The following is a 14,224-nucleotide window of genomic DNA, read 5'->3' on the forward strand; positions in this document are numbered from 1 at the left end:
TAGAGAGAGGAAGAGAGAGATGGGGGGAGTGGCAGAGGGAGAGGGAGAGAGAGAATCCCAAGCAGGCTCCACGCATAGGGTGGATCCAGACTCAGGCTTGATCTCACAGCCCTTAGATCATGACCTGAGATGAAATCAAAAGCTGGACGCTCAACTAACTGAGTCACCTGCGCCCCAAGAGATAACATTTCTTGTTCCATGTACTGTCCATACATTTCTTCTACCTACTTTTAATGTGAGTCTTTGGACTTTTTACAAATTTTTCTTAATTTGTAGGAGCTCTTTAATCTTTAAAAAATTAGTGTTAATTAGTAACTATTTAGAAAGGTAGTGCTTTGTGACAATGAGTTACACATATATTCAGTTGCTGAATCACATAGTAGGTGTTCAGTATATGAACCTCACACTTACTCCTGATTACTCTCTTCCTCCCTTCCAATGATTTCAATAGGTTACAGAGCTTGGGCATTAACTCTTGGGCCAAAGCTGACAGCACTCAGTGGTAGAGCCTGGAAAGAGGGTGCTCTATTTGATTCCTGTGCACTTCTTCATACTAAATCACCACCAGCATCCTGTTTGTCATAGAATCTGAGGACTGAGAATCCTTGGAGTCTGAACTTCCATCTAACATAGGAATCTCCCATTGTTTGCAAACCCCCAAAATCAGCAAACTTACCTAACCAAAGATTTGTTTTTCCTTGGGGTGATGTGTTGAACAGGGACACAAAATCAAATTATATTTCACTATAAATTTAACAAATCACCTTTAATTCAAATTATTACATGAATCAGTATGGCCCACGATAGCTTGGACAAATGATCCCTATAATTCATGCACTAGGGAGAAGCACTGGGTATGACAAGGAGATCAATACCATTTTAACTTCTCTATTTGGAAATTCTCTCTTCCCCTGAGCAAGAAACTGCCCCTCTGTAACTTCCTCTCCTTGATACTGGTGTCATTCTCTGGAGCTTCTGACAAAGCCCTTTAAGAATTTGGGGACAGAGATCACATCCCTCCTCAAAACCCTGGCCCCAGCAAGGAGTCTTTCTAATAAACTTTACTAACATTAATTTAAAGATTGGACACTTTCCTGGGCAACACTTTGGACACATCATTTGTCAGAGACCCTAATAAAATACGGTGCTAAAATACTTGAGATTGACATGATCCTCTATACCGCATGTGAAGAATTTCTCTCAACTCTAGCCATGGCATATGTGTGAAGATGGGGACTTGGGTTAGGAAACCAGTTTCTTCAATGTTGTTGGCTCTGAAGAAGAGCAGAAATGTCCCTGTTCCCTCAGGAATGAACTCTCAACCACAACCACGAGTCATTGCTTTCTCCAGAGGGCCTGAGAAGTAGAAACCCTGGCTTTTGAAGGGAGGGAGCAAAAAGGGGAATGGGAGAGGAAAGAACCTAAGAATTTATGGGGGGATTCTCTGAGAAGAGATTTCTGTCAGCTGTGTTCAGAATAAGGTCTGTATGTGGGTGAACTGGCCAAAAACCTAAAGCAAGTAGCCTCCATGTACCTGAAGGTTCACTACAGAAACCAAAGAGCACCCACCGTACAGCACTTTTCTTTACTATATATGCCTGGCCCATCATAGACCGTGAGTGAGAAGCAGCTGAATGACTACACTCTTATCCCTCACAACAAAGTGGGATTACTTACCCCCACATTACAGGTGAAGAAATGGAGCCTCAGAGAGGTTAAGGAACTTGCCCTAGCCACCCAGTAGTAAATGATAGAGTTGAGGTTTAAACCCACGCAGCTTCATTGTGTTCTTTTTAACACTGGGATCGTTCCTTTAAAAGTTCCAGCCAGTTTCAGACTGGGCTGTGGGAGCAAGGAGAAAGGATTCTGATTCTACCTACTCTACTCTTAAGGTAGCCGGGGAGCAGCACGTCCCAAAGGCCAGGTGTGACGGTGGCTCCTGGGATCAGAGGGCACAGTCGAGGGAAAGAGGCTGCGTTGGGGGTAGGAGGAGTCAAAGCATCCCTCCTTATCAGGAGAGTTTCTGTCCTAAGCTTCCATTCATTCCACAAATATTACTTGAGCACCCTTTATGTGCCAGGCAGAGAATGCTCCTCTTCACTCCAGCCCTGGACAGGTTATCAGTTTTCTAGCATGGACCTAGCTCCAGGCACACATTAGTGTGTTTCAGCAAGTCTCAACTAGAAGAACTCTGGGGAAATACATGTAATTCGGGCAGGAAGAGAAGAGGATAAAGAAGGGATCTTTTGTGTCTCAGATCTGAAGGAAACTGTGGGATCTAGTTCAGGCACCAGATGGTATGAAGGGATGTGGGGTGGGGGTGGCCAGCCTGAGGATGGGACGGGGTGCAGATACTGTGACACAGGAAGGGAGAGAAGAATTCAAGGTAGAAGTTGAGGATCAAGAATTCAAGGTAGATCTGAAACAAATAATACAATATATGTTAAAAAAGAAGAAGAAGAAGATAACAGGAGGGGAAGAATGAAGGGGGGAAATCGGAGGGGGAGATGAACCATGAGAGATGATGGACTCTGAGAAACAAACTGAGGGTTCTAGAGGGGAGGGGGGTGGGGGGATGGGTTAGCCTGGTGATGGGTATTAAGGAGGGCACGTACTGAATGGAGCACTGGGTGTTATACGCAAACAATGAATCATGGAACACTACATCAAAAACTAATGATGTAATGTATGGTGATTAACATAACAATAGAAAAATTTTTTAAAAAGAATTCAAGGTAGAAAAATGGTCCCTGTTTCACAACTTTGTCTAGAATATTAGTGGGGATCAGGGGATCCAGAAAAAGTGCTAAGTTTGCTGGTGCCATAGGAAAACTGTTCATTGAGACCGGCTCTCATGCAAGCATTTACTGAATTTACTCAGTGACAGGCTTGTTCTACAGGTTGTGGGGGAAATAAGGATGTGTGGGCCTTGCTCCCTCACCCAGTACTAAAAAGAACACTAGGGTGGGGCGCCTGGGTGGCTCAGTTGGTTAAGCGACTGCCTTCGGCTCAGGTCATGATCCTGGAGTCCCAGGATCGAGTCCCGCATCGGGCTCCCTGCTCGGCAGGGAGTCTGCTTCTCCCTCTGACCCTTCCCCCCTCTCATGTGCTCTCTCTCATTCTCTCTCTCAAATAAATAAAATCTTAAAAAAAAAAAAAGTACTTTAAAAAAAAAAAAGAACGCTAGGGTGTACACATATAACTACAATTTAAGCTCTAGGATCAGTGTGGAAGGTGGCAACACATATCTCCTCCTGACACATTTAAGAGTTCTTGCTTTAAGCAAAGCAGGAGATGATGCTACAGCCTCCAAGGAGGGAGGATTAGGTCAGCCTCAGCCCAGGGCTCAGGGCCTTCTGTCAGTTCATCCTGTCACTGGACAAGCCAAGCTTGCTGGGCTGGCATTGTGAGTGAGGTCTGGGAAGACCACAAGGTGCCCGTGGCCTTGGCTTGCCTCTGGTTGACATGCTGCATGAATTACTTCTCAGAGCACCAGAACCTGAAGCTATACTCTTAGAGCAGCCACCATTGCCTTTGAGGTCCTGGGAGGGATAGGATAGGCTTGTTTCCTTTTTTATGAAGTTTCGGAACTACAAAATAATAAGGTTGCTGGGAATGGGATGTATTTGAATTTTAACAAGGCTTCTGACAGGGTGTCTTGTGATACGCTTGAGAGCAATGTGGAGAAATGTGGGATTGGTATTAGTACAGTTAATGGCTGAAAAGCAGTGCCCTAATATCATTCATTCATTCAACAAAGATTTATTGAGCCAGGCATCCTGCTAGGTGCTTGGACTATAATGACGACCAAAACCAGGAACAGCCCCTTGTCACATGGTTGCTTATAGTTTAGTGGAGAAGCAAGATAATCACACAAATAAGTGTAAACTTGTAATGATGACAAGTGCTACAAAGGAGAGGTTCGTGGTATTTTGAATGCCTATTATAGGACTAGTCTAAACTGAGATTTGAAGAATGATGTGATAGATTAAAGATGGACATGTATTCTTTGCTACTCCTCCCATGAAGAGGTGATGTCTAATCTCCTCTCCTTAAATCTGGGCTGGCCTCAGAGACTTGTTTGACCAATAGAACGCAGCAGAAAGGATGTTTGGGATTTGAGAGGCTAGATCATAAGAAGCCTTACAGCTTCTATTTTTCTTGGAATACTCTCTTGGGCTCTGAAACATCATGGGAACTACCCTGAGACCACCAGGCCAAAGAGGCCATGTGCAGGCGTTCAGGGTCAACAGTCCCACCTGAGTCCTGCCTTCCAGCCATTTCTACCAAGCCACCAGACATAGGAATAAAATCTTCTATCCTCTAGGTCAGAGGTCAGCGAACTACAGCCTGCAGACCAAATCTGGCCACCACCTATTTTTACAAATAAAGTTTTGTTGGAATGCAGCTATACCCATTTATTTAATTATTGTTTATGGCCACTTTTCCATTACAGTAGTAGAGATGAGTAGCTATGTTAGAAATGATATGGCCTGAAAAGCTGAAAATATTTTCTATATGGCCTGTTATAGAAAAAAATGCTGACCCTTGATCTAGGTCAGCACTGTCCAATAGAAATATAATGTAACCACATATGTAATTTGAAAATTTCAAGTAGCCACATTAAAAAATTAAAAAGAAATACATAAAAATTAATTTTAATGATATTTTTTCTTTAATTCAGTATATCTAAAATATTATAATCTCAACATATAATCAATATAAAATTATTAATGGATATTCTGCATTCTTTTTTCTGTATAAAATCTTGTAGGTATTTTACACTTATAGCACTTAAATGAGCTACATTTTAAGTGATCAGTTGCCACATGTGGCTAGTGCCTACTGAATTGGACAGTGCAGCTCTAGACTAGCCCATTCACTAGATTAATACTAACCACAAAGTGACTTCAGTTGATGCCATGAGGAACAGAAAAATCACTCAAAAGCCTGCCCAAATTTCTGGCCCACAACATTGTAAGGCAGAGTAAATATTCACTGTTTGAAGCTGCTAAGTTTGGGAGCAGTTTATTATGCACTACTAGGTAAACAGAACAGATTGAATAAGTGTTATATAGGTGCAAGGGATTGGCTTGGAAGGATTCTAGGCAAAAGGAACAGCAGGTGAAAAGGCACTGAGGCAAGAGGGAGAATGAGGGAAGGTTGATGTGGCTTAAATGACTAGAGGAGTGGGGAGACAAACCTGCAGAGGTCAGCAGGGGCCAGACCATACTTATCTTAGGGGTCAGCAAAGGATTTTGGTGTTTATTCTGAGTGCAACATGAATTATTGAAGAAATTAGAGGAGTGACATAATGAGTTTTGCATTTTGAAAAGACGACTTGGCTACTGTGTAGCAAATGGATGGTAGGGAAGCCAGAACAGATGCCAGAAGACCAATCGGTTGGCTACTACAGTCATTTAAATGAAAGAAGATAGTCACTTGGTCTAGGTTGGTAGTAGCAGACATAGAAGTGGATAGGTTCAAGCAATATTTAGGATTATAATCAACAGGATGTGAAGATGAGGATAAGGTATTGATTGATTGATTCATTCATTCATTCATTGATTCATTCAACAACTGAGTGCCAGGAATCACTCTTGTTTAATAGACTAACACAGTGGATACTACAGGGCTTTTTTACTTTTTCACTTGCACAAATAATGGGAAATTCATTTCTGTAAGTAGAGTAGGATAGCTTAATGGAGTCTGGAATGTCAGATGAGTTTGTATTTAATGTGATTGAACAATGAGAGTTTGGGATTAATGGTTTGGGAGCAGAAAAATTATGTAATGAAAGTTTAAAGAAAATAAGCCTGTCCGTGACCTGAGGAAGGAGGTGAGGGCTGGTGTTAGGGTGATCAAGAAAGCCAATATTAAAGTCTCATAGACCTGAGATGAAGAGGCTGAGTCAGCATGGGGAAGTGGGTATGACAAGAAAGAGATGAGCATGAGTGCCACCTTGATGAAAATGTGAACACTACCTGGTGTCTGATGGACACAGGAGATGATGATTGGCTATGGATGTGTGTCACCCATCTTGAGCTTAACTGAATTCCCCTAGCAGCCATGTCTCTTTCTAACTCAGGCTGGATCATATGTCTGACTTGGTTTCCAATCTCTTTTTGGAGCAAATCCTCTTGGGCCCCCATTTGTGGAGAGTTTTTCATACTTAACACTGCCTTACATTGATTAGCTGTCCTTCCCCTCACCCATTTGGGAGCATGGTGTTTCCACACAGATATGAGGGGAGCAGCATCAAAGATGCATAGGTACAAAGAAGAAATGTCTATGTAGACTCATAAGGAGGAGAGGCTGCTTTTAGTCATTCCCGGCTATTGTAGGTAACTAAGTATTAAAATCAAGAGTCCATTCCCCTCACTCACCCAAAAGAAGGAGCATAACATGTTGAGAGCATTTAGCTTTTCCAGTCTCCTTATAGCACGTCTGTGTACAAGAGAGATGTCCAGTTCTCCTAGTCGTATCTAGAATCAGATCTTTCTGAGTCAAGGAGCATCCCTTTTCCAAAAAGTGCCTATGGGTAAGCATCTTGCGAAGTTTACAGGTGAGTCTGTGCACATCTGGTCAAGGGCTCCACCTACCACAAATAAGACCCATAGAACTCACTAAAAGGCATTTATACCAATCCTGGCCCTGTAAGAGGGCCCCTTCCTGTTCTCTCAGAACCAGAATCATGGTCAAAGGGAGAAAGCCAATGTTTCAAGGGCACAATTTGAGGGACGTCCCCTCTCCCCATTCTGTGTACCAACCCTACCCTGGGGCTTGGAATTCCCAAATTACTCATTCCTTGGGTTAAGGCATTTTTGAAAGCCCCTATTAAAATGCAAATGGTAGCTAGAAGGGAGCAATGTTTTTTTTTTGTTTTGTTTTTAGCTGTTAAGTTCAAGTTAATTTATCTGAATAAGAAAAGGAACTCAGAATGAAATCATACTCCTAAAAAGAAGGAGAATAGTGAATGGGAGCCTTCCTATTCTGATGGGGAGATGGAAAGTGCTGAAGACACGTTTTTCTTCTATACATAATCGAAATGGCGTCTATTTCCCAAACCTCACCCTGAGTATACTCCAATCTATGGTTCGGAAACAAGTCTCTATATTAGGTTAGAGATGAGGATAAAGGTCCAATAAAGGATTGTGTGCTCAGCCTATAACCCTATCCTTCTGTCCTGTCCCCTAGATATTCTTATTTGCCTGACCAAGAAAGGTGAATTGTCAACATTTGCTTGGACTCTGGATAACTACTCAGGGACCTTCCCACCACCCTCTTTGCTTGTTTCAGACATGTTTTGTTCTTGTTCTATTTCTTCACAGCTTTAGTCTCCTGGTCCAGAGATCCTTAAACTTACCTCCCACCTCTATCCAATTTTTGAAACATGGTATTTGAATCTTGATTCTCTCCTAAAGAATCTGGCTTGGCTTACCTTTTCACCTTTTATGCTTTTTCCTCTCCCACCTTAACCTCAACTCCATAACATCCAATCCTCATCTCCACCAGGAAGAGACATCTGCTATCCAGGGTTATTAGAGTAACCAAAATATCAAGGTCAAAGACATAGTTATTAAACAGTGAGTACAATCACAAGGAGCCATTTCCTTGTCTTCAAAGCACTGTTGCCATACAATCATTTTAGTGTGACTATCTAGTAGTACTGTTTTCCCACTAAGCTAAATGCTTCAAGAGTACAAGGGCCATGTCTTTTATGCTCCTTGCTAAAAACCCACTACCTGTGACATAGTTAAGCACTCAATAAGTATATTTAGAACACACCAGTGAACGGAGATTTATAAAAGCTTACACACAGGATAGTTCATATAAACAGCATTAATGGTACCCGCAACAGCAAACAGATGAAATAATATAGAACTATGAGTTTGCGCACTTAGTTAGACTCATTTAAGTCCAGAGCCTTAGTCCCAAGATTGAGGTTGCCTGTCAGAGGAATAGACGATCTCCTCAGTTATTACAATTTGAGAGGAGTGGGAAGTACCCTTGGCCAAAAATTATTTTCACCTGTCTCTCCTTAAATAACTATTAGTGGAGGCACTATTTTAAGCCTATTTGCAAATGCAAATATGTTCATGGTATACAGAACACGAGAAACCACTGCCTGGGCTCTTTTTTGACCTAAGACTTGCTTTTCAAATGAACTCTTGGTCTCTGGTGCCAAGAGGAGCCAATATTGTGATGGGGCACTTAGATGGGAAGAAGAAATGGAAAAAAAGAGAGAGAGAGAGAGACAGGAAGAGAAAGGCCAAATAAGAAAACAGAGACCACTGCAGAGGCTGTGGGTTTTGCTCCAGTCCTCTGAACTTCTCACTGGCACAAGGGGCTCAGGCAGGGCCAGGATCCTTGGATGGCTTCTCCTGCAGCAGAGCTACTTGGAGCCCCCAGCACCCTGAGGCCAAGGGTGGCTGCTGGTTGTTTGGTAAGTGGCACCTTCTGTTTCCTGCCTGTCCTGTCTCTTAGCTCACCAAAGCAGACAAAGGGATCTGGCTGGAAGAGACAGGTTTTTGTAATGTCCTACCTCCACCGTAGCCAGTCTCAGAATCAAGCCTGATGCTCAAAAGTTTTACGCGTGTACTCCACAACACTTCTTACCCACTCCCTTGCCAGCCGTCAGCCCCACCTCTGAACATCTGCCCCAGACGCAGCTTTATCGAACACCAAGCTCCCCAGGCATACTAGCTTCGTAAGAACATACCTGTCACAAGTGCCCATCCACCGCAGCTCCCAGAGACCAGATGCATAAGCCCAGGGGCATTCCCGAGGAACACAGAAGCAAGGTGCTAAGAATAAACGAAAAGGAGCCTTTGTGAGCTCCCCATAACCTCCTAACACTCCTTGTAGAGAAAGAAATAATGTCAGGGCTGAAGCTAGAACTCAAATGCAGAAAGGGGAACTGACAAGAAAGAAATAGCACCACAGACAGGGGCTGGTTCCAGATAACTTCTGATGGCAGGTGGGCATTTCCACCGATGAAAATGACTACAAATGCACTGGTGGAGAGTGAGTGAATGTAAAGCCCTGAGGAAACTCCCCAAAGACAGCCCAGCCACAAACATGACGAAGGTTGACAGAGATCCAGGAGTGCAACCTCTGAGGTCCAAAGGTAAAGGTTCAGCTCAGTTTAATGAGTGTTTTATTGGGCAGCCATGTACCCCAGACTGTTTCTGGCTTGGCAGATGGTCTGCAACCAAAGAACCCAGAGACTGGGTATATTTCTTCTCACCCCCCACCCCCAAACCATTCATTTGAGTATACCTCCATGGATCCTGTTAGAAGCCAATTAACATACACGGCCCGTTTTTAAATTATCCTAATCTAATCCTAATTTTCCTAATCTAGAATGTTTCTATTACCTTGGCTCCTATTCCTGGAAGTGGGTGGTACTCTCGAGCCCGGGAACAAGTCACAGGCAGAAGAGTGAAAGCTGTGTGAATGCCAAGTGGATTTTTCCAAACCTAGTGCTTCCGCAGGGACAGGCTTCACACATATAATAATCCTGCCCCAAATGTATGGCTTCTTTTTCTAACCCAGTTAGGCCCTAAAAAGCCCTCTGCTCAATGGGGGGTGGCGGGGGGGGGGGCAATTATGTGCCTCTGAGCCTGCAGCATTTGCACTCAGGAGAGAAGAAGCTCCCTCTGAGCATGCCTCCTCCAGTCTCTTGGAGGCTAGCTGTGCCCTGCAGGGCTGGAGAAATTAAAAGTAACAAAGGGAAAGCTGTTTGTTGTCTGGGTTGAGAAGGAGCACCCAAGCAAGGACGTGTGATGCAGGGGAAGTAGCATAGCATGGGTTTAGACCTGGTCCCCAGGGTCAAATATGGTTTGACCCCTGGGCCCTGAACAAGTTACTAAACATCTCCCCATCTCAGTCTTCTCACGCAGGAAAGGTGACCAGCATCCTTGCTGCATTGTTCTGAAAGACCGATGGGATCTTGCATGTAAATCGCCTGGCACAGAGCATGCCATGCAGCTACCTAGTCTTCATTATTACTTTTCTGTCTTCCTTTCAGACTTTCCAGTTCTCATTTTGACCTTTTTTGACCACAAAGATTATCCTTAACCACTGGAAGGGTGATGGTCATTCTTCCCCAAACTGGCCTGTCAACTCCTTCACCTTCCTTCCAGGGCCTCTCAAAGCCATAGAACTCCTGTGTGGGTCCTGGCCCCTGACTCACAGGGTCTTCACTTCCTCTCAGCCATTCTGTGTGCATACCTTGGAAACGTCATCCTTTATTTGGATAGGCCCCACCTGGGGTTTTCCTCTGGATTTTACAATCATATATATTTTTTTTTATTTGAAAGGGTCCATTTAGTTTCTTTACTGTAACACATGAAATTACCCATGTATCAGGGCACAGGAGAATTAATCTACAATCCACTCAGTTTTCAAGTTTCCTTCTTTTCCTTGTACTCAGCCGTCCAAATATAAAATAGAATAAATTGGAAAGTCTTGCTGTCAAAATATTTGGAATATTATTTCCCAAACTTCAGTCATTCTAGCTCAAATCTGTATTATTTTTTATACACTTATTTTTCTCTCCACTTACTTTGAGTCAGTTAATCTTAAAAGGAATCTTTATATCAATATGAAAAATTTTAAAAACCAGTATCATTTACCATAAATAAAGGGTGAGTAAAAATAACACCTCACACAGGGCTTTGGAATTACAGAGACCTGGGTTCAAACTCGGGCTCCACCAGTTGATACGTGTGTGTTCTTGGGGAAGTCACTTAACTTCTCTGAACCTTAGTTTCATCACAGAAGTAATCCTAAATATCTCATAAGCTTATTGTGAGGATTTTTTTTTATTACGAGGATTAAATAGGAAGACATATATATGGTGCCTCACACAGATCCTGACATACAGTAGGTTCTTTTAAAAACAGTTGTTTTATTGTTTTCTCTTTTCCATATCTTCTCTCAGCTCCTCGTTTCAGCTCCTGCTTAGAGCAGGGTCCAATGCACTGCAACATCGAATTAATGGGAGATAAGGGGTGAGGTCAGCAGCAGAAATAAAGGATAACATGGTGCCATGGAATTCTCTTACTCTGTGACTTCATTAGCATTGCAGGGTTGTCTAAGGGACCTCAGAAGTCATCCCTGTCTCTCACTGTGAAGGAAGGACCCTTCCGATATTATCTCTAGTAGATCGATATCCAGCCTTTGCTTTCTCACTTATGTTGGAAAACTCACTACCTGATAAGACAGTTATAAGAGAAAGGTCTTCTTTATAATAATCCCACATCTCCTACCTCTCCCTCCCCAGCCCTGTAAGTACCATCTAGTTGTTCCTGTCCTGTTTTCTAAGACTACTGGTATATGTATTTTTAACCCGTTTACACAGAACCTTCCAAATAGTTGAAAGCAGATATAAATTTCCTTAATAGTCTCTTTTCTCGACTAAATAGTATCAGTGTCCTCAACTCTTCCTCATATGACGTGGTCTCTAGAACCCTAATCAACTTGTGATTCTCCCACTGGCACCTGACTCCCTGAATTTATCAATATACCTCTTTGCAGAGAGGGCTCATGGAATGGAACCGACAGTGATAAGATCACTTTCATTAATGAGTCAGAGATCACATAAGCCCATAAATAGTTGTATTGGACTGGCTGACCATGATTTTTTTTCAAATGTCATGTCAGATCACCACCTCCTGGCCCCATCTTATTTGTGTGTCAGTGTTCAGCCAATCAGAATTACTCTGAATCCCATATATGCCTTTCATTGTATTAGGCTTCCCACCAAGCCTTGTGCCACTCAAAAATTTGATAAGGAAGCCTTACCCAAGGGTCATCAGAGCCAAGGATGGATGGGGTTCAGCAGTGATGGTGGTCAACAGTATCAAATGCTGAGATGAGTTTAAGCAAAATGAAGAAGATCAGTTCCTTGTGTTTAGTAAGGAGGAAGTTACTAGTAACCCCAGAAAGCTGCTTTCTGTGTGGGGCTGCTTCCTCCATGTCTCACTCCCAGATGTTCTCATGTCTGAGGAGGCCAAGGCTACAAGAAAAAGCAGCAGGAGGGTAGTGGCCATGGATGGTAGCTGGGTCAGGGAAATAGATACCTTCCTGATGTTCTTGCTCAACTGTGCCCAAGAGATATTCCTCTGGGATCCACATAGCTAGGATCTACTCTGGGGGTGGGAAAGGGCAGAGCTAAAAATTTGTGGGCATTTGGAAAGATCAAACACCCAAATTTTCCAATTCCAGCCATATATTTGTTTGCTATACGTAAATGGCTTCCTGTGGTCACTGGTCAAGAGGCAATCTAAAAATATTCTAGGTTATGGTGGTTCCAGTATAGAACAAGATGGATTCCACAAATAATTGTAGCAGCATTATTTATTGAAATGTTAGCGTTTGTTTTCTGAGATTTCTTTTTTTCAAGATTTTATTTATTTATTTGAGAGAAAGAGAGAGAGAGAATAAGCAGGGGGAGGAACAGAGGGAGAAGAAGAAGCAGGCTCCCTGTTAAGCAAGGAGCCCGACCTGGGGCTTGATCCCAGGACCCTGGGATCATGACCTGAGCCGAAGGCAGACACTTAACAGACTGAGCCACCCAGGCGCCCCTGTTTTCTGAAATCTACTGACACATAATTTTTTTGCAGTGGAGAAAGCAGAAGAGACCTAAAGTCAAGGCACTTTTGGACTTTGGTGAAAGCCCATGGAAGAGATACAGGTGTCCTAGAGAGGAAGAGAAAAGAGAGTGCTTTTGAGATGCAAGAGGAAGGAAGGGCAGAGATGTTTGGGTCCTGTGAGCAGTGGGATCCAAGCACCCCCTTCTCAGTGCTCCCAAGGGGATAAAAGCTTTGGGAGGGATGGCAGTGCACTTGGCTCATGGGCCTCAGTTGATAACCTCATTCCCCACTGTGGCCTGGGGGCAGAGAGCTGCCAGACTTCACAGACTACCATGGTTCAGATAGTAAGGTTGCCAATGACAACCAAGACAGACTTAGGATTTAAAGCCCTTCCTTAATTTCTAGGCGTCAGGTGAGCTTCCTGAATTCTGGCTGGGCTGCAGGAAGGGAGGGGCGCCCCTGTATGATCAAGATGGAATCTCTTATCCAACTGGCAGAATGGGTCTCACAGGTGAGATTAGATTGAAATAAAGGAAATATGCAAAGTGATTATCTCTTCCATACTTGGATTCATGGAAAGAAATTCAGACCCTACGCATAGTTCCTAAACTGTTTTGAGTTTAGCAGTCATGCAGCTCAGGGTGGTTCTTTTCTTGTTCTTAGCCCTGCTGCACAAACTCTCGTAGTACAGGAGAGCCAGCCACCACTCCCAGGACCTGCCTCTTCCCTTTTAACAAAACTCGTTCGGGTTAACAGACAGGGTTCCCTGATACCTCTTGATGAGAGAGTGTAAAACGTTTGCTGTAAATTTTTTCTTTTACTGCTGTTGTAAAATGTATTTCTAAAACCCTTCCTCCTGAAAGCATAAACACAGTAACTAATGAGAAAATGAAAAGATAAGCCAGAAAGTGGAAAAAAACATATTTGCAAAACACATACCTGATAAAGGACTATACACAGAACTCTTCAAACTCAAGAAAAAGAACAACTTAGTCTAAAAATGGGCAAAAGATCTGATCATACACCTTACCAAAGAAGATATACAGATGAAAGATAAGCATATTAAAAGATGTTCAGTATCATATGTCATTAGGGAATTGCTAATTAAAACAATAATGAGCTACTACTACACACCTATGAGAATGGCTAAAAAAAGAAAAAAACAAAAAAACCAAAACCCTGACAATACCAAATGCTGACAGGGAGGTGGAACAATGGGAACTCTCATTCCTTGCTGGTGGGAATGCAAAATGTTATAGGCACTTTGGAACTCATCGTGGCAGTTTCTTACAACACTTGACATAAGCCTACCATGTTATCTATCAGTCATACTCATAGGTATTTACTCAAATGAGTTGAAAACTTATGTCCACACAAAAACCTGTATATGAATATTTATAGCAGCTTTATTCATAACTGCCCCAAACTGGAAGCAACTAAGATGCCCTTCAGTAATGAATGGATAGACAAACTGTGGTGCATCCATAGAATGGAATATTATTCAGTGATAAATAGAGATGAGCTATCAAGCCATGAAAAGACATGGACAAACTTTAAATCCATATTGTTTAATGAAAGAAGCCAACCTCAAAAGGCTACCTGCTGTATACTTCCAACTAGAT

The 14,224-nt window shown here is 42.7% G+C and overlaps 1 protein-coding gene across 4 annotated transcripts in view; it reads right to left on the reverse strand.

Annotated features, from left to right (window-relative positions):
* Positions 1 to 14,224, reverse strand: part of LOC102730892 (T-lymphocyte activation antigen CD86) — a 66,318-nt gene that overhangs the window by 34,438 nt on the left and 17,656 nt on the right. The window contains exon 1 of one of the 4 annotated variants that reach the window (XM_081833207.1): positions 8,723 to 9,071. The exons of 1 other annotated variant lie outside the window; for it this stretch is intronic. In XM_081833207.1, the coding sequence (XP_081689333.1) occupies positions 8,723 to 8,739 (17 nt within the window). In that variant the 5' untranslated portion in view covers positions 8,740 to 9,071. Of the gene's footprint in view, positions 1 to 8,722; positions 9,072 to 14,224 lie in introns of those variants that run through there. 2 more of the 4 variants (XM_081833211.1, XM_081833193.1) reach the window with 2 other exon arrangements.

The sequence above is a fragment of the Leptonychotes weddellii genome, chromosome 1, assembly GCF_054177405.1.
Source record: "Leptonychotes weddellii isolate Sample4059 chromosome 1, ASM5417740v2, whole genome shotgun sequence".
In the NCBI taxonomy this organism is placed as follows: Eukaryota; Metazoa; Chordata; class Mammalia; order Carnivora; family Phocidae; genus Leptonychotes; species Leptonychotes weddellii.